The following is a 20,937-nucleotide window of genomic DNA, read 5'->3' on the forward strand; positions in this document are numbered from 1 at the left end:
GGAATGGAGACTGGTCAGTTTACTAAGCTGTAGCCAACATCCTTAGTTAAGATTGCTTTGCATTTTTAATGGGGAGGCTGACGTCGTCCGCCCCCCCCCCCCATAGTTCTGTGCATTGTATTGTTTCAAAAACTGGCATCTGCTAGGTCTGTTTCTCTCATTAGACAAACTGCATAGAACCTACCAGAAGAGAGTTAACATGGAGATAAGGGGTCATAAGAATGGTACTGTATCTGCATCTTACACATCTACTGACATTTTGAATTCGCCAACTCTCCAAGAACTCAACTACCTATGACCTTGGCAGTTTCAGCACCTAACAGTCTAAAGGTGAGTACATTCCAGGAATGAACTTGTGATTTATTGGAGGTTCTGGCCGGACACTGGCAGAAGGAGGGTACACAAGCCAGGGTTACATTGATCTAAATACCATTTTTCTTCTAACTGATTAATTATGTGGAAGCAAAAATCCAATTAAATGAATACAAACCAGCACCTCTAGCCTATAGGTAAGAAGATACATATATTTTCAAATAACAGAAATGTAAATGCAATCAACCTGCGTTCTGGCAGACAAGCATAGACCAAGCATAATGTGTTATTTATCATAAGATTCTACACATATCTCAGTGGGAATGACCTGTTGATAGCCCAGTAAGGCACAAAGTAACTTTTTAAAAATTGCCTGAATGTAGCTGTGGTGGTTTGAGTAAGAATGGCTCCCATAGGTTCATCTATTTGAATATGTGTTCCCCAGGTAGCGGAACTCTTTGGGAGGGATTAGGAGGTGTGGTCTTTTTGGAGAAGGTGTGTCCCTGGGGATAGGCTTTCAGGTTTCAAAAGACATTCCCAGTGCCTCTCTGTCTTGAGGTTGTGTTTCAAAATGTGAGCTCTCAGCTACTGCTCCAGAGCCATGCCTGCCTGTTTTCATGCCCCCTACGATGGTGATCATGAACTCTAACCCTCTGAGACTGTTAGCCCCAAATAAAGAGGACCTGGGATCCCTCCCGCTACACAGCTCTGTGAGCTCTCGTTGGTTCTCTCTTTTTCTCCCTCCTAAGCTCCCACTATGAATCTATAACAAACCTCTAAAATCAACACACACACACACAGAAAAGGAGAACAGCAGAAAACCTATTTATATGATTAACAATCACAAAACTTCCCGAGAAGGAGAGTGAATGAATACAAATCGAGTCTGGTTTGGCCTTGAGGAGGCCTGGCGAAACTCTCAAGTCTGCATGCATTTTGCAAAGGCTGATGCTGGCTAGGATGGAAGCAGTTCACTGGGAATGGGGTTCCAACACAGTCTCAGCAGGGACAGGAGCAGGTGGTAAGCACTCACTTTCCCCTTTTCTCAGGACCCTAGGGTGGCTGTGAAGACCCTGCTGTGAGCCAGGTCGGAGACACGATGGGGAGTGAGTTAGGTCTCCGTGGTGGTCACAATGAGAGATGAGGCATTTCAAAGAACAATGGACTAGAAAAATATACTTTGCTTTGATTATTCCAGGGCACAGTCCCTGACTTCTGTCCTAGAATCAGGGGGCCTGAGAGGCAGGGTCACTAGGGAGGGGAATACAACTGCATACTGTTACGATAAACTCTGACTATTTAGGTCCCACAGTGCACCACCCTCATCATACCAGAGTGTGGTCCAAGCTCTGGAGGGGAGGAGAAATGATGAGGATGTTGGCTGAAAGGAGATGCTAAGGAGCAGAGGGATCTAAGTGACGATGATCTCATGTCCAGCTCTGGCCTTCTCTAGCGCGTACAGACAGCTGGACAGAGACAGGGCTTCGCACCAGCTTCCTGGCATCAGGGTGCTCTGATCACTTTAGACAACTTACTCTTGCCATTCAGCTAGGGTGTTATGATTGGGTCACTGCTCTTCCAATGAGGCCTTCCCAGTCACGAAACAGGCTCCAGTCAGAGGCCATGGCCAGGGCCAGCATCGCAAATGAGAGCCACCGCCAGCAGGAGCAGAGAAGGCCTCGAACCTCAGGGTGGGGGAGGACAGGTGACAAGGGACAGGGAAAGGTAAGGTGGGGAGAGGAGACGAGGTGATCCTGGCTAAGGAGAGCGCAAAGTGCAACTAGTGTCTGTGTCGGAGGTGACTTTAAAGATGCCTGCTGTCTACACCCCATAGCCACCACTCAACTGTCCCCTCCATGAGTGCAGGGATTGTGTTTCATTAACCACACAGAGCTGAAGGTCAGCACTGTGGCTGCCACACAGTAGTTGCTTAGTAAAAACACTGCGGTGTTGGGAGCTGCTACTTTACAAAAGAAAAAAGTAGAAGCTCATGCCCAGGTTGGGGTCCTGGGCCACAATCCTCGTTACCTGGAAGGCTAAGGCCTGGGTTACACAGTGAGCTTAAGGACGGACTAGAAAACTTAATGAGTTCCTTTCTCCAAGAACAATTAAACAGGGGCTGGAGAGATGGCTCAGTGGTTAAGAGTACTTGCTGCTCTTGCAGAGGACCCGGGGTCCATTCCTAGCTCACCACCATTTGTAACTCTAGTTCCAGGGAACCTGACTCCCTACTTTGGACCTCCACAAGCACCAGGCATGTATGTAGTGCAGACATACATACAGACAAAACACTCAAAAACAAAGTAACTTTAAAAGAAAGAATGAGGGCTGGGGATTTAGCTCAGTGGTAGAGCGCTGGCCTAGCAAGCGCAAGGCTCGGAGTTCAATCCTCAGCTCAAAAAAAAAAAAAAAAAAAGAATGAATAAACAAACAAATGAACAAATGGGCTGGGGACGCAGCTGGGCAGCAGAGCACTTGTCTAGCTCTCCCAGAGCCCCGGGTTTAATCCTCAGTACAGAAACAAAAACAAAATGTGGAAGCCACATGATTGAAGTATGACAAGTCAGGCTTTCTTAGACATGGCGCCATGTAATTAAGCCAAGGAGAGCCTATTCTCAGAATGGCGCCAAGATGTGGTTCTCCTGGTACTATATGGTGGAAGCATTAGCTGTTCGCCCTTTCCGGGAGACAATGGAGACGTCCCTTTTCCTCTATAAATGTATCGCGCACTCATCTTTGCAGGCTTTATTCCTTTCTTTCTTTCATTCTTCCTCCCTCCCTCCCTCCCTCCCTCTTTTTCTTTTTGAGACAGCGTCTCACCATGAAGCCCTGGCTGGCCTGGAACTCATGGAGATCCACCTATCTCTACCTCCTGAGTGATGGAATTAAATGTGTGCCACCATGCCCTTTACTTTTCCTTTCTTTTGTTTTTTTTTTTCTTTCTTTCTTTCTTTTTTTTTTTTCGGGGGTGAGGGTTGAGATAGAGTTTCTATGTAGCTCTGGCTCTTCTGGAACTAGCTCTGTAGACCAGACTGGACTTAAACTCAGAGATCGCCTGACTCTGCCTGAGTGCTGGGATTAAAGGCGTGTATCACCACCACCCAGCTCACTTTTTTCCTCTCTTAAAGAAAGGCAAGAACTGGGCCAGTGAGATGGCTCAGTGGATAAAGGTGCTTGTCATAGAATCTGGTGACCTGAGTCCACTCCCCCCAAATACACATAAAGATGAGAGTAGATGCTAATTCCACAAAACTGTCCCCCTGGTCCCCTGGCCAGCACAGGTGCACTGTGGCATGTATGTGTGTTCGCACTCACATGCACAACAATAATACATTTTTTTAAAAGAAAAAATAATTTTTTTTTTGTTCTGTTTTTGAGGTAGGGTCCTACTCTGTAGCCTAAGGTTGACTCTGAACTCATGGCAATCCCCTGGCCTCAGCTTGTTGAGGCCTGAGATTATAGGTAATGAGGTATGTAACTTAGGATGGCCTAGACTTCTCCATCCTCCTGCTAGAGGTGTGTCACCCAAGCCAACAGAGAGGATTTTTTTTGGGGGGGGGGTTTCCAAGACAAGGTTTCTCTGTGTAGCTTTGCGCCTTTCCTGGTACTCGCTCTGTAGACCAGGCTGGCCTCGAACTCACAGAGACCCGCCTGCCTCTGCCTCCCCAGTGCTGGGATTAAAGGCGTGCACCACCGCCGCCTGGCAGGAATTCTTTTCAAAGCATTCTTCCCAGGGGTGAGATCTAATCTGGAAGGTGCAATTGTCCTTGCTAATTGCAACATGTACTGATCTCAATCTCTGATGAAGTGTTGCCGAGCTACCTCCACCCTTCCAGATACAAATCCTGCAATTATCACAGGAGCCAGGGAGTCACTTGTTTTGACCCTAATGGTAGTTCCTCGAGTGGCAATGTAGATGCCAACTAAGAAACAGGGGTTGGACACAGATGATTTTTTGTGTTGGTAAAGATGGGCAAGGTAATGGGCAAAGTTCGGTGGGGTGGAAAAGACCCTCAGAGGTCTCTTGTGGATACTGTTCTCTAGCTACCCACCTATCCATCCATCCATTCACCCATCTAATGATCCATCCACCCACCACCCATCTAATTATCCAGCCAGCCACCTATTCATCTATTCATCCATCCATTTATCTGTCCATCTGTCAATCCATCAGCTCACTTACCCATCCACCCACCCATCTACTATCTGTTCATCCAAGAAAGAGGTTACTGATTTGCAAGGCTCATTTTATTTTATGTCAAGTGAACTCCACAAGTCTCCAAGGAGGCAGGAATTAACAGTAGGCCAGAAAGAAGCAGAGTGGGAAAGAGTTGAGTCATACCCAGTAAGTGTGAGTTCCAGACAATGACTGGAGGCTTTTTTGTTTCTTTGTTTTATGTTTTATGGTTTTGGAGACAGAGTTTCCTCTGTGTAACTGCCCTGGCTGTCCTAGAACTTGTTTTGTAGACTAGGCTGGCCTCAAACTCACAGAGATCCACCTGGCTCTGCTTCCCGAGTGCTGGGATTAAAGGCGTGCGCCACCACCAGCCGGCTGTGATTGAATTTTTATGTGTGTATTTGAGTCAAGGTCTTGCTATGCTGCACAGGGTGGTCTCAAAACTCTTAGGTTTAAACGATCCTCTTGCTTCAACATCACGAGTAGCTCAGACTATAGGTATCCAATACCCACCTAGGTATATTTTAGATTTTAGGATTTTGTCTTTAATTTTAGTTATGTTCATGTGTGTGTCCATGTGTTGATTTGCATACATGGGTATGGGGACATGAGGAAGCTATAAGAGGAAGAGTCCGATCCCTTGGAGCTAGAGTTATAGGAAATTATGAACCACCCAACATGAGGGCTGGGAACTGCACTTGGGTCCTCTGGAAGAGCAGTGTCTACTCTTGACGGCGGAGCTATCTCTAGCCCCAGATTTTCATTGTCAACATGGACCTAATTCTAGGTCTACCCTTGACGAGGTATATGCACTGGATGAGTTCCAGAACATCTCTGAACCTCCTTTTCTCCGTTTCTAAGAGAGTGATCTGGGCTGTAGTTGGGGCACAGTGGCAGAGTACATGCTTAGGGTGGAAGAGGTCCTGGCTTCAATCTTCAGCTCCAAAAGACTCTACAAGACTGACTCTAATAATTCCCACCACATCTACTTCACAGACGATGTGAGAGTTCATGTCGGAAACATGCGCAACACACTCAGTAGGACAGCAAAGTGCTTTAGAAATGCTAATTATTATTGTTGTTCTGGTACAGTGGGGGCCATTCTGTTTACTGGAAGACAGAAAAGGATGAAGGGATTCCCTTAATGAGAAAAAATGTTTATAATAAGCTTTACAAGAGTGAGGTGGGGAGATCTGTCTACAGACCACAAGCCTCAGGCAGGTACTCTGCATCATGGAGGACCAGCACATTTTTCCTGCACTTGTCCACAGAGGACAGCCACCACTGGCTGAGCAGCCCACTGGTCAAGGTACTGGAGGATGGGAGGACTCAGACCTGGGACACGGGAGATGAGAGGATTCTAGGACTCTGGAATTGACAGCCCAGGGCTCCAAGCTCAGTGCCAAGTGATAATACCTTATTCAGGCTGGGCATGCTCTTGAAGCCTCTCTTGGTTTGTAAATAATAACAGCTATTAATTTTTATAGTGTTCTTATCGCAGGCCAGACAATTCATTAAGCATTTATCTCATCCACTCCTTACAATCAATTCAGGAGACACCCAATTTACACGTGGGGAGACAAGGGCCACAGAGGTTAAGGGGTAAGAGGTAGAGCCAGAATTTAAAGTCTGTCTGGCTCCATGTGGCTAGACAGCCTCCCAGATAGTGTTGACGTGTATGCCTCTAATAACAACTTCACAGGCCAACAACATCTCAACTTCCTAAGCCTGTGTACGTGGTGGTTAAAAGAACAAGCTCGAGGTATTGGTGCCCTGCCTGGGCCCAGTCAGGCTCTCTGACTTCTACTATGAGCCTTCGAGCATTCTATCAATTTGAGGTTCTCCTCTCTCCTGTGTGCTATAGGATGAAACCACTTAAAAGGGGTATGGTGAGAATTATAGGTGATGATGCTCTGGATACAGCAAGGGCTCACAAAGGGCTGCCTTTCCTGGGAGTTTCCTGTTCGGTCTGGTTTCCCTTGGGTCTTTCCACTTAGTGTTGGAAAACCCGAGATGCTGGTGTTACATGATGCTTCCAGGAGCCTAGGGCTCCTTGAGGGGCAGTGAGGAACACCCAGAGGGCTCTGGGATTCCAGCAGCTCCATTGCAGATCAGTCAGTATCTTAGATTTCAATAAGACATTATTTAAGAGAGGAGCTTCCTAGAACATAAAATAAGGGCACCAGACTGAAGCGTAAACCCCAAATGTGCATGTTCTTTTTTGTCTGTTTGCTTTGTTTTTTGAGACAGGGTTTCTCTGTAACAGCCCTTAGCTGTCCTGGAACTCACTTTGTAGACCAGGCTGGCCTCAAACTCATGGAGATCCACTTGCCTCTGCCTCTTGAGTGCTGGATTAAAAGGCATGTGCCATCACTGCCCAACTGTGCATGATGTTATGGCATCCTCCAGAGGGCAATGAGCCTAAGACCATTTCTACCTTCTTCTCTGGGATCAATTGATGCAACAAGACCTCAAGTGAGGACAAGAGAGGCAGCTCATTGGATAGAGGTGCTTGATGCCAAAGTCTGGCAACCTGAGTTCAATCTCCAAAACCCACACAGAATAAAATAATGAGCCAGGCAGTGGTGGCACACGTCTTTAGTCCCAATACTTGGGAGGCAGAGGCAGGCAGATCTACAAGTTCCAGGACAGCCAGGGCTACAGAGAGAAATCCTGTCTCAAAAAACAAAACAACAAAACAAAACAGAAAATAAATTACATCACAAGGCTGTCCTCTGACCTCTATATGCACACCGCATGCTGCACAAGCCCACTTCCACATCATGAGCTAATAATAATAAATTAGTGCCCCTAAACACACACACACTCTCAGGTGACTTTGTTAAAACACCAATGTCTGGTAGCTGTGGGCCACGGCTCCCCTCATGATTTCCATACAAGTGGCCACAGGCTCACCCTTTAGGAAATACTCTTAAAGGTGGCTCCGTGGTGCAATAGACAGGGCACTGCACCTCTAGCGCTGAAAAAGAAGTACTTTTCAAAAACTTTTAGAAGCTGATGAAATCACTGCAAGAATATCCTTGTGGGGGCTTCCTATATGGAAAAAGCACATCAAAGTTCAGCCAAGAGCCCAGTGGAGGATTTTGTTAGCGAAAGAGCGTGGCTCCAAGTTCCCAAGGAGAGCCCACAGTGCCTCCTTGTGGGTTTTCTGATCAACTGGAATTACCAGTTGCCAGGGAACATCCATTCACGATTATAAAATTTTACCCTGTCTTGCTTGGTCTCACAATACAGGCCCCTAAAGATACCAAAGTTAGACAACAAGCTCCTTGTGGCTAGAAGCATCCTTCTTCATCCCTCATCACGTTCCCAAAGTACCTCAGATATACTGGCTGAATGAACAAATAATCCACCAATGCCCTTCCAGGTCACAGCAGCCCCAGCAGCAGAAAGAGAAACCTCCTAGAGTCTGAGCCTGGATTGGAGTCTTTGCCTCAATTATTCTGGAGTGTTCATCTCACAACTTCTCATCCAAATATCACCGCCACAAGATGCCAACTTGGATGCTACTTGTCCAGACAACCGTTAATTAAGAAATTGAGAAGCCACTGTTGGTGGGGATGGGGGTGGGGTGGAAGGGGAGGGTCAACCGCCTTTGCTTTTTCTCCCACGGAGTTCTTTTTACTGCTGCTGACTGCTCTACTGTAATTTACATTCTGGGCCCTAGCTACCCTAAGGTAAGTAAGCCTTTTGCTGAAGGCTTTGTGCTCAGCATTCCTTTGCGCCCGCCAGCTGTGCTACACTTTCTTCCTGAGTCAATCTGCAGTCGGATACATCTGACAAATTGCCCACCTTTCCTTGTCTTTTCCCAGGGTTTTTCTAATCAATGATGTGTTGTAGATCTGTTCCTCAATCCCATCAGCTCCTCTTATCCTTACTCAGCGAGCTGAGAACAACCCTGTACGGCACTGTTAAAAGTGTTAACAATGTTAACTAGATCCTTCTGTATTCTTCTTCTCTTCTCTCTCCCCCTTTCTGAGACAGGGCCTTACACTGTGGTCCAGGCTAGGCTCACACTTGTGACCCTCCTGCCTCAGCCTCCAGCATACTGAGGCACCATGCATTTCCCTGTTCATCGAATGAACACTGTTTTCTTTTACCTTCAAACACACACGGCAGATGAACACGTTCTTTTTTTCATTTGGTTAGTGGTGGACAAAACTCCCTAGAAAGTAGTTTTGCTTTTGGGAGTTGTGTGAAAGGCCTCTGTGGGAGCGGCTGCAGACAGAGGCATTACCCGTGTACCACAGATCCACCCTTCCTGAGAAGACAGGGCAGACTACGTTTCTGTGGTCTGTGGCCTTGGAAGGCCAGACCCTGTGCCCTTGTGGGATGATACCAACTCTCTCTCTAAATTCCCAAGTGTAGTTGGGGGTAGGGTGCTGACATGTTACCATCCTATGGATGCCAACATTTTCTCTCCTGTGGAGTTTAGAGCTATTGCTGGCAGCCCGGAAAGTTCAGAGCCCCTCATCCTCAGTTTCTGACAGGCCAGCCCTGCCTACAGATTGTTGCTAGAAGACAGTGGGAGAGTTGAACACCTGGAAGAGGTCCTGGGCCTTCACCTGATGCTTCATCACTCTGAGCCTGAGGAGTGGCCCCTATCAGTCCTTGGGGAGTATAGGCCTTACTGAGGTCCTCACTGAGACTCTGTTGGCTGAGGCCTGTGAACCAGAGTCACCTTGGCCAAGGAGATGGGACCATACTCCAGCTCTACCACCAGCTGCAGCAGAGGCACATGTGAGTAACTGGGTGGAGACTAGGCCCTGGGATCCCCTTACCTCAAACTGGATCAGCACTGTACCACTCTCCAGACCTTTCTTCAGCAGTTCCATGGATCCCTCCAGACTGTCCCCACCCTCAGGACATACAGGAAACATGGCTTCTGGGAAAAGCTGACTCAGCTCATCCTCCGCTCTGATTTCTGCCAGGGAGCGCACAGCTGGAACAGACAGAACAGAAAGGACAATGGGCTGGTGTCACTCTGCTCATCGGCCCAGGACACCAGGTGTGGTGGTCCACTTGCCTCATCAGATGATCAAGTACATGGGCATCATTTGTACCCAATACCAGTTCTAGGTGAGAGACCCTGGCAGGCTGTGGGCCAAAGGTGAGGCATGGGAATGAACGCTGTTGAGGAAAGAGCTCATGGGCTGGGAATAGAGCTTAGTGGTAGATGGGTTGCTTAGCATGTGTGAGGCTCTAGGTTCAGTTCTGAAAGAGAAAGAAAGAGAGAGAGAGAGAGAGAGAGAGAGAGAGAGAGAAGGAAGGAAGGAAGGAAGGAAGAAAAGAAAGAAAGGAAGGAAGGAAGGAAGGAAGGAAGGAAGGAAGGAAGGAAGGAAGAAAGAAAGAAAGAAAAGAAAGAAAGGAAGGAAGGAAGGAAGGAAGGAAGAAAGCTGTTTGCTCTCTGGTTCTCTCCCAGCATCCTTAACATAGGCACTCTTCTAGACACATGGGGAGGCTCCAAGCTCTCCCTGTGACATTACTATTTCCTACAGTCTAGTTTCTTTTTACAAAAATTTTAAATTAGGTTTCTATTTATCATTTTGTGTGCATGTGTGTATGCGTGTGAGTGTGTGTGTGCGCAAAAATCAGGGATAACCTTAGGGTTGGGTCTCTCCTACCTGACCTTCAGGCTTGGTGGTGGGTGCCTTTACCCCCTGAGCTTTACCTCACTGTCCTATTGTGCTGTTCCTTCCCCTCAGGAGCCTACTTTTAATTTGAGATCAATTTTGCCAAGTGATTAGCACAGGTGCCAACATCTCTGCACACCAGCCCTACCTTTCCAAGATCAATGTGTCCCTTCATGTCAGACTCTATGGAGAAAAACACGGGCCCAAGCTCCCATTGTGTGTGTGTGTGTGTGTGTGTGTGTGTGTGTGTGTGTGTGTGTGTGTGTGTGTGTGTGTGTGTGTGTATGTATGTATGTATGTATGTATGTATGTATGTATGTATGTATGTGTATGTGTATCTGTGTGCTTCGGGAGGTCAAAGGTTGATATCACGTGTCTTCCTCCATCACTCTCTACCTTATATTCTAAGACAGGGCCTGTCACTTGAACCTACAACTGAATGAACTGGGTAGACAAGTTAGCTGCTTATTCTAGGGGTGCTGTCTGCCTCCCATGTGCTGGGATAACACACCTCATTTTTTACATGGGTGCTAGAGAGCTGAATTCCAGTTCTGTCTGCTGAGGCCTATCTCCTCCCTTTTTCTGCCTTATGCAATACTTCACTTCAGACGCCATCATCAACCCTTACTTTCTCTTCCCTTTAGGATCATTTCTGAATTTTCCCTTTAACTCAGAAAGGGCAACTATTCCCTCACTGAGCTTTCAATGGCTCCTGACTTTCAAGACAAGCGGAAAGGAGAAAGTAACTAAACAACTCTGAATTTCCCCATGTAGTTAAATGGAATCTTCAGAGTCAGCTGCTGAGTTTGTCCAAAGTCACCCAGCCTGTCGGGGCCGGTCATGGGAATGCAGTCCATATCTTTACCTGACTTTAAAGGCCACATTCACTGGCCACAGCAAATCAATTCTTCTTGCGGTGTCTGTAACATTTGCAACCCTGTGTGTTAAATTCATTGACTTCCTTTTCTTTAAATCAATTCACATTTCTCACTTAGAGGTTTATGCAATAAATAAAATTATTATTATAGTTGCTTGAAAACAGATGGTCTCTAATAGTACATGCTAGGTTTTCCTTACCTCCACTAGGCACGAGTCCCTTGTGGCCAAGAGAAGAGGTCTTTCCTGTGGGCCTGGACACCCAGGGAGTCACAGATGGTGGACTGGCCACTTTGGCCATAGCCACATGGCAGTGAGGCAACTATTTTCTCTACTCTGTGGCCTTGTTTCCTGATTTGTCTACATGGGGATGAGGGTCCCAGCGCTCAGGAGAGTCATGAGGGTTAAAGGGCATGCCACCATAAAGCAGCTGGCACAAGGCTCACCTTCCCCAGTGTGTCCTGCTACTGCTTGACTCCCATTGAGCACCCGAGTTCTAGCATGCTGCTGGGATCTGTGGGGTGGGGTGTCATGGGATGGATGCTGGAGAGCTGCCTTGAGGCCTCCCAGAAGAGGTGGGCTGAGCATGGCTCTAGCTGGCTCAGGATAGGAGTCCCAGTGGGAGCAGGGAGTGGGGCATTGGGGTGTACTACACCAAAACCAGACTACAGACCCAGCTTCCGTTCATGTTAGTATTTGAAGTTACAAAAGGGCCAGCCAGATGGCTCAGTGGGCAGGGGTGCTTGCCAGCAAGCCTGACAACCTGAGTTTGATTTCCACATGGTGGGAGGAGAAAACTGACTCCTTGATTGTCCTTTGACCTCTAAGTGCATGTACACACTGTACTCACACACACATGCACACAAAGATAAAATGGATAAATGTTAATAGTAACAATAAGAATAATAGCCAGGCGGTAGTGGCACACGCCTTTAATCCCAGCACTTGGGAGGCAGAGGCAGGTGGATCTTATTGAGTTCGAAGCCAGCCTGGGCTACAGAACAAGATCCAAAACAACTAGGGCTGTTACACAGAGAAACCCTGTCTCGAAAAACAAAACAAAACAATAATAGAAGTAATAATAATAATAATAATAATAATAATAATAATAATAAAGGCCATACAGAAATGTGGGGAGCTTTGAGTGAATTTATAAAGAGCATGCAAAATCCTGAATGAATGTGTATTGTTGTCACAGGCACAGCCATGTCAAGGACCAATGCCTTGGAATCACGGGAAATTAGCAAAGCCTTCCTCGGGTCAGGCTCAGAATGGCACAGCCACTCTGTAGTCCAAGTATGAGTGTTTGTGAATGACTGGCCAGTGTGTGCAAACACTAGGAACTGCAGCTTCCTCCTCCCAGATGTGTACAGCCTGAGACTGCTGGCCCCAGACTCCGCCTTCAGAGTCCAGTTAACTCCTCTCCCTGCACTATACACAGCAAACACAGTGAGGTTCTAGGTTGTGCCATCTGCCGGAGTGCACACAGCTCATACGACCCCAGCTTTCCTGTCTATGTGTGTCTGTGTCATCTACCAGAGTGCACACAGCTCATACGACCCCAGCTTTCCTGTCTATGTGTGTCTGTGTCATCTACCAGAGTGCACACAGCTCATACGACCCCAGCTTTCCTGTCTATGTGTGTCATCTACCAGAGTGCACACAGCTCATACGACCCCAGCTTTCCTGTCTATGTGTGTCTGTGTCATCTACCGGAGTGCACACAGCTCATACGACCCCAGCTTTCCTGTCTATGTGCCATCTTTTCTTTATTCTCTCACTGTCCCTAGTTGGGGTTATTTGTCTCCATATATTAAAACAACAACAGTACTAGCAACGATATTCAAGAGGTCTTTCTTTACATATCTACAGCACACCCCATCTCCCCGGTGCTCCAAGTATGTCATTTCATCTGCGCAAGAGCCCTGAGGAAGAGTCTAGGCTACCTATGTCCATGTCACATCTGAGGAACATAAGGAAGACTGGTTAACTTGGAGGTTTCTCAGTGTAGGAGGTGGGGTGAGGTCCCTGCCCTCTGATCCTAACTGCCTCCCTGACAAAGACCAACACTCCAGAATAAGACCTAGTTAAGTCTGCTTCGGAGCCAGGCAAGCCAAGAGAGGGATGTGAGCCAGCTGGACCTGGGCTGTCAGAATTACAGGGTTCTATGTAAAGGGGTACTGGGGCTGCCTCTCTCCAGAGGCCTGGCCAGGAGCAGTTAGGGCCCCTGCAGACAGATCTTCCTATTTTTTTGTTTGTGGTGGTGACAAGTCAGATATCCCAGTTGTTAAAATTTTCATTTTGCAAACGCTGACTACTACTGTAGAAAGTATAGCACGCATCCTGGAACGAAGTCTCAGGCTCATAATTGGAACATCCGGGAAACTGAAGCAGAAGAATTGCTGCATGTTGGAGTATATCCTGGACTACAGTGTGGGAGCTATCTCAGAAAATCAAAAAACAAAGAAACTGGGTGCTACGCCGCTGCTCCTCTAAGGCGGCGTCCTGCGGCTCCGCCCCCAGGGGCCTGTGTGTTACCTTTCCTCCTGATCACCAGGGCCAGTTCTCTGGAGTGGGACTCCCGGCTTGCTTTGATGAACATCACCACCTGGTCATGAGTGTGCTCTGAGATGTCCCGGCCATTGATCAACACGATCTGATCCCCTTCATTCAGCTTAGGCATGCAAGTGTCGGCCTGGTGGAGGGAAGTGAGTGTCTCTGTTACCATAGCACTGGCCTCAGGGGGGAGAAGAAGGCCGCCTCTCTCCGAGCCCAGACACCTGAGACTGCGATCAAGTTCACCTCCTCTCCCCTGGGTCTGACTGTCACCGTTTGTGCAGCTGCTGCGAGGTGGACGTAATAGCGGTTGGTGGGATGTTAAAGTGATCAGGATGTGAGCTATGAGACACTTCAGAGCAGGGGAGCCTGGTTTCCTGAAGCATTTCTCCATGGGAGCCCACCTTGCAGATTTGAAGAACTCAAGGATGCCTCCAACCTTCTGGTGGTGGGTTCAACTGAAAATGCCTAGCCAGCTATGAATGAGCATTTATCTGTTTTACAATGGAGCAGTATATTGTCATCAGCCCTATAGCAGGGGCAGAAACTACTGCACAGCAAAACAACGAACAGAAGGGTGTGGGAAGGCAAACCCTATTCCCTAGAAACAAACCAAAAGCAACTGGTAAACAGCAAGACAAGTTTAAAAAAACAAAAAGACCCCTGCATGTGTGTGTGTGTGTGTGTGTGTGTGTGTGTGTTTTCACGTGCATAAAGACATGGATGGCCCGGGCGTGGTGGCACACGCCTTTAATCCCAGCACTCAGGAGGCAGAGGCAGGGGAATCTCTGTGAGTTCGAGGCCAGCCTGGTCTACAAAGCAACTTCCAGGACAGCCAGGGCTCTTACACAGAGAAACTCGTCTCGAAAAACAAACAAACAAACAAAAGACATGGACAATGGGTATCTTCCTTGATTGTTTTCCACTGTATTCCCAAGGCAGGGTCTCTCACTCATCATGGAGCTTGTCAGTTCACCTAGTCCTGCTATCCAGCTTGCTCTGGGTTCCTGTCTAGTCTCCTACACAATAGGATTACAGGTGGCCATCGCACCTGCGCCCTGACTTTTATGTGGGTACTGGGGATGCAAACCCCATCCTCATGCTTGAGCGGTGGCGTAAGCATGATCCACTGAGCCATCTTCTGAGGCCCCAGTGGAAAGCTTTGTGAGGACTGCAGAGCGGCCCTCTGCCAAGTGGTCCCCTCAGACAGCACAGGGACTTGCTCAGGTTGCAATGTTTTATTGAAAGCAAACCACCACACAAAAACCAGGGAAGAGAGCAGGTCCCATGTGTCCACTCCACACAGGCTTAGCCAACACATCATGCTACACCTTAAATATGTACACAAGCACGAAAAACACAGGCAAAGATCTCTGCAGGAGGCGAGCAGAAAGCTCCCTGTTGCCTTCACTCGGGTAGCACTTCCCAACGTTAGACATGCATACAAGTCGCCCAAGGGTCGATCTTGTTACAGACGGATCCAGGGCAAGCAGGGCTCTAGGCCTGGGCCTGCACCTGTGCTCTGGCCAGAAGTTCCACACATCTCACAAGGCCCCAGGTGACACAGTGCTGCAGTTTCAGGGTCCATACTGCCCAGCATGGTTGTAGTTAATGGGAGTCCTACCCTTTGTCTCCATCTGTGTGTATCTGTATTACCAAATACACGTTGCTACTGATCAAACCACACAAGGAGCGGATCACCTAGCCATCCAACCAATCAAATAAAAATGAAATCCTAAGAAAACCCAGGAATGGGACGCAGAAATAGAAACGTGCTCGACTTAGGGGAAAGCAAACATTGGAAGTAACTAACATGGGATATGTTTACTCACAGGTGACTCTGGGTTTATCCTTGAGACCACAAGAGGCATCTTTTGATCCACTCCTCCCTGTAAATATTTTGAAGCAAACAAAACCGGAAATAAAATGAAACACTTGAGTAGTTTTGCCAACAAAGATATGTAGATATAATATAGATATAAGGCTCACATTTCCTGTGAGCCTTATAGTTCAAGACGGTCTTATAGGAGGACCAATCACAGGGCTGGGGACCCCTTGCAGAATTACAGAACATGCTGATGACCCCTCTTTACCCAGCAGGTTGGCTGGAGCTCTGCTCAGAAGTCTACCCTGATATCCCCATCACTGGAACTGAAGATGCCCTTTGAGGACCCAACATTTCCTGGAAAAAGGTCACACTAACTTTTCTGAAAGAGGAGGTCCAAGGCCTCAGAAAGGGCCACATGTACTTGAGTGCTCCCCCTGTGAGCAGGGCCCTAGAGGGCTGCTGAGCAGGAGGGTGTGTGTGTGATATGCCAGAGGCTGGTAGCCAGCAAGGGCAGTTTGCCTCACTTCACTCTAGAACAGGGATGGGTGAGGGAGTGGGGAGGTAGGAGTCAGTGTGATGGAAGTTAGGGGATGCTTCCTCAACAGCTACTTAAGCTGAGTGGGAAAGAGGGCCCCGAGGTAGTCATAACTCCCCCACTGAATCTCCGAAGCAAAGAATGGGTGCGGCACCTGTTTCAATAATGTTATGTACACAAACAGATGGGTGCTGGCCTATGGTTGCAGTCTGTAGACGGTGCCTGGAGAGACCCACTAAATAAGGAGGGCCAGCAACTCGAAGAGCGGGCTTCCCTTATCAGTCTAGCAGGGCCGCAGTGTTCTCTAAATAATCCCTCCCGGGTGAGCTGTGGGCTAAGTTTGATCACCAACCACGCACTCTACTTTCTGAGCCTCAGTTTCATTTGTAAGATCTGTTTAACAGCCATCTTAGGCTTTATTGATTTCATTTCTTTGGAGATACGGTCTCGATAGCTCTGGCTGGTCATGAACTTGTTATGCAGTCTAGGCCAGCTTCAAACTCATAATCTTCCTGTGTTAGCCTCCGAAATGTTACAGGCATTATTCCCCACATGTTCTGTTTCAACCACTTATTCTAAGAGCTCAATAAAATGACAGAAAATCTAGTATAATGTCGCAACTGTCAGGCACACTGCAAACACTTAATATAAGGTAGTTGTACAACCATATAAAAGGCCCAGTTCTTAGGCCTGAGTAGTTGTGAATGAGTGTGTGCACTTGGGTGGAGGCCAGAGGCCATCCTTGGGGTCTCATCCCTCTGGTGCTACCTAACTTGTTTCTTGAGACAGCGTCTTTTGCTTGCCCAGAGCTTGCTGATTATGCTAGACAGGCCATGAGTCCCAGGGCTTCCCGTGCTTCTGCCACCCCAGTACTGGGATTACAGAAGGACACCACCACACCCACCTCTGTTAGGTAGTTTCTGGGGCCTGAAATCAGGTCCTCATGTTTGCACGGCAAGAACTTTACCGACTGAGCTACCTCAGAGCCCCAGGTGAGGTTTGGCTTTTGTGAATGCTATGTAGGTATGTAGCAGATTTCTGACTGAAATTCAAAATCCACCTGAAGACTGCTCCATTGCATATAACCTAGGGGCTACCTATACCCGCAGCATACCTTAAGATTAAATCCAAATCTTCCATCTTCATCTGGCGTGATTCGGATCAGGACTAGGTAACCATCACTTTCGCCATTCTAAAAGATATGTGAGAGTGTCATTTATATTCCTCTGCAGTGGTCGGTGACAAGATATTTCCTGTCAGTCAGAACCACTCATTTGCCCCCTCACCTTGTCACAGTAGTACTGGCTGGCATCCTCAATGGAGCCCCCTTTGATCATCTTGTGATAGTCTTCTAAGAACTGCTGGTCAACTCCATCTGGGGAGCAGGAGCCTGGAGCATTTGAAGACGGAGACACAGAACTGGAGGACTTCTGGGTCAGGCAGCTGTGTGTTGGGTGGTTCTCAGACAAACTTCTTCATTGTGGGGAAGAAGGAGATATTTTTAATAAATCAATTAATATTATCAGAGTAAATATCACTCTGGGGGAGGGGAGGCAGCATCTTGAGATTGCCGTGGAACATGAGCATTTCTGCAAAAATCCTCAGGCTACCCATGCTCTCACCTAGGCTAAATACAATCACATCTGACTCAGGGGCAAAGGGCAGGAGGGCTGGGAGGAACTCTGACCGAACACCAGCTCCTCTCTCAGCTGCTTTGAAGGCTGGTGGAGAAATGCGTGGAGCTACCCTGGTTTTAACACCTTACTTTTAACATGAGAGGTGTTGCCTAGGCTAGTTTTGAACTTCTGGCTCAAGAAATTCTTCTGCCTCAGCCTCCTAAGTGGCTGGGACTCTGGCTATGGACCCATCAATAAGAATTTGCCAGGGAACAGGAGCATCATTTAAAGAATGATCTCTAGGCAGGTGGGGGTACATACTGTCTAAGTGTTGGGACTAGTTCAGGAGCCTGCTGAAGCCCCTGAGCGTGGCTTCTCCACCCATTCCTCACATTCCCACCTCTGCTTCTACCTTTCACTAAACCTCTGTTCCAGGCCCTTGCCTATACATTTTTCTTTAAATGTTGCTTCTGTTTTCCTAGCAAGTTAAAATTGGGGGGCAGGGGTGGGAGGGGTTTCCTTCCTTCCTTCCTTCCTTCCTTCCTTCCTTCCTTCCTTCCTTCCTTCCTTCCTCCCTCCCTCCCTCCCTCCCTCTCTCCCTCCCTTTCTTTTCCAGTACCGTGAACCCAGGCCCTTTCACATGGTAAGTAAGAACTGAGTTGCACCCCCAGCCTAAATTAGCCTACTCTAAATATAAAATCTGCACCCTCTTCACACACAATGATTCACAGTCTTAATTTATTTGAACAAAATATTCAGTGGCAGACCAATGTGGAAACAGAGGTGTGTAAGAGAAGAATCTGTGCTGGAGTTTACTGGTTGCCATCTCCCAAGCCTGTGAAAAAAAACTACTTTCAATAAAATGGTACCAACGAACATCCTATTTACTTATGTTTTAAAATTTTAGTTTGTGAGTTTTATTTCACAGGGTTTCAAAGTGTTTTTCTCTTCCTAAAAACCCTGGTCTTCACAGTGAGTTCCAGGACAGCCAGGGCTATGTAGACAGACCCCGTCTCAAAAAGCAAAACAGACAAACAAAAACAAAACATTTTTTGATCTATCTAAAACAGGGAACATGGGGCTAGAGAGACGGCTCAGCAGATGAGAACACTTGTTGCTCTTGCAGAGGACCTGGGCTTGGCTGTCAGCACACACACATGGTGGCTCACAATCATCTACTATTTCTGTTTCGGGGGATTCAATGTTCTCTTCTGAACTCCAGGAACATCAGGCACATACATGGTACACATACACACATGCAGGCACAACACACATACACATAAAATACAATAAACCTAAAAACATTTCATCCTATTTAAAACAGTGAACAGTAGTCACTACAACCATTGACATAGTCTAAGATATCCCACATCCCAACCTGTCTTCTCAGTAGGGTTGGCAAGGTTATTCTACCAACAGGTAGTGGCTAAATAAACAAGCCGCTAGTTTTTGGATGGATCAACCACACACAGAAGGTTTGTTCCTGCCAAGCACAATGCCATTCTGCTCGGTGTTCAGGATGGATGAACTCAAAGAGGAAACGGAATGATGAGAAGCTGGGCAGGAAAATGATGGGATGCCGAGAGAGAAGATACCAGGATGGCATGGCTTTCTCTCCAGTTTGGCTGGTGTTCCCTGTGGAGGTGAAGGGGATCCGAGTCGTAGGGAGGAGACACAGCCCCATGGAATGAGGGAATTCACAGAAGTTATTGGAAAGGAGCTGAGAAAGAGGTAGGGTGAAGGAAGCAAGAAGTCACCTCCAGACAGGAGGTAGGCAACACCGCAACACCGAGAGGCCTGTCTCCATCCTCTGGGAAATAGAGCTGGCAGAGGGAGAGAGTCACACTCCCTGGGCAGAAAGGGGCAGAGGGACAAACTGACGGACGCTGGGACTATAGATGTAACAAGCATCAGAAACAAAAGACCTGAGAGGATCACAGTGTCTGAAGAGCTGCAATGTTGGAAAGATGAGAAACAGCACCACTTCCCATGGAACACTTGTAGAGGATGTTTTCTGGGATGGTGGTGGTGATGCAGATTAGAACCAACCCCATGAATGAGGACGGCAGAGGGAAAAGAGGACAAAGGAAGGCAGAGGCCCCAGTAGGTGCAAACCGGGTGTCTCTGAGACAATGGTCTCTCCCCAAGACACGTGCGAGTCAATATACAAAGGTCAAGAGCAGAGACTGGGTTGGGAGGTTCCAGGGACTGGTGGGTATTCACCCACAGACCTGGTCTGGCTCAGGGATAATGGCCATCACTTCCACCTTACCTATACCTAATGAAACCCTGTCCCTGGCTCCCTGAAGAGACCCTTAGATGGTAGCGGATCCCCTTCCACGTTTGGTGTTGCACTGTCCTCTGGTAAGGGGATCAAGTGTTCCCAGAGAGTAGTGGCAGGGAAGGAAAAAGTAGGAAGTGTCAAGAAGAACTAGACTGCTAACTTAAAGAACTACTGTTCTTCAGGGCAGGGCTGCCAAGAGCACTGGAAAGCAATATGGTGCCCGTTCCAGGAGCCAGAGGCAGGAGCCTGCATGCTAGGCCAGCATCAAAATGTAGATCACTGTGGTGGTTTGAAAGAAAATGCCACCCCACAAAGGAAGTGGCACTGTTAGGTGTATGGCCTTGTTGGAATGGGTGTGGCCTTGTTGGAATGGGTGTGGCCTTGTTGGAGGAACTGTGTCACTTGGAGGCGGGCTTTGAGGTTTCATCTATGCTCAAGCCATGCCTGGTGAGTCAGTTCACTTCCTGTTGCCTTTGGATCAAGATGTAAGGACTCTCAGCTCCAGCACCATGTCTGCCTGCACACTGCCATGCTTCCTGCCACGGTAATAATGGACTGAACCTCTGAAATTGTAAGCGAGGCACCCCAAATTAAATGTTTTCCTTTATAAGAGCTGCCGTGGTCATGGTGTCTCTTCACAGCAACAGAAATCCTAAGACAAGCACAATCTGAGCAAAGCACAGTTGTCCTTCAGTATCCCCTGAGGATTAGTTCCAGGACCCTCCACTGCTGATTTATATATATATATATATATATATATATATATATATATATATATATATATATATATATATATATATATCAGCATTATATATAAAATATATAATATATATTATATATATAATGCTCTAATGTTTTCATTTGATCTATACACATCCTCCTATGTTTTAAAATCATCTCTAGATAACTTACAATACCAATCCAGTGTAAATATTGTACAAACACTTGCTGTCCTGACAAGAAAAAATAAAGTCTGTGTGAGTTTAGCTCAGTGACCAAGGCAGGCCTCATGACACTGGACATGATTTAGTCTGTGGATGCAGAGCATGTGGGCAGGGAGGGTCAACTGTACCAACAACTTGAGTGTCTAACAGGACAA

At 47.4% G+C, this 20,937-nt stretch overlaps 1 protein-coding gene across 1 annotated transcript in view; it reads right to left on the reverse strand.

The window, feature by feature from the left end:
- Window positions 1-20,937, reverse strand: part of Ptpn3 (protein tyrosine phosphatase non-receptor type 3) — a 122,683-nt gene that overhangs the window by 19,360 nt on the left and 82,386 nt on the right. Inside the window, exons 15-19 of the mRNA XM_036178776.1 lie at window positions 17,225-17,411; window positions 17,053-17,130; window positions 15,408-15,464; window positions 13,558-13,714; window positions 9,292-9,452 (exon numbers count right to left, since the gene is read on the reverse strand). Of these exons, the coding sequence (XP_036034669.1) occupies window positions 9,292-9,452; window positions 13,558-13,714; window positions 15,408-15,464; window positions 17,053-17,130; window positions 17,225-17,411 (640 nt within the window). The remainder of the gene's footprint in view (window positions 1-9,291; window positions 9,453-13,557; window positions 13,715-15,407; window positions 15,465-17,052; window positions 17,131-17,224; window positions 17,412-20,937) is intronic.

Source organism: Onychomys torridus, chromosome 2, assembly GCF_903995425.1.
Source record: "Onychomys torridus chromosome 2, mOncTor1.1, whole genome shotgun sequence".
NCBI classification, from domain to species: domain Eukaryota; kingdom Metazoa; phylum Chordata; class Mammalia; order Rodentia; family Cricetidae; genus Onychomys; species Onychomys torridus.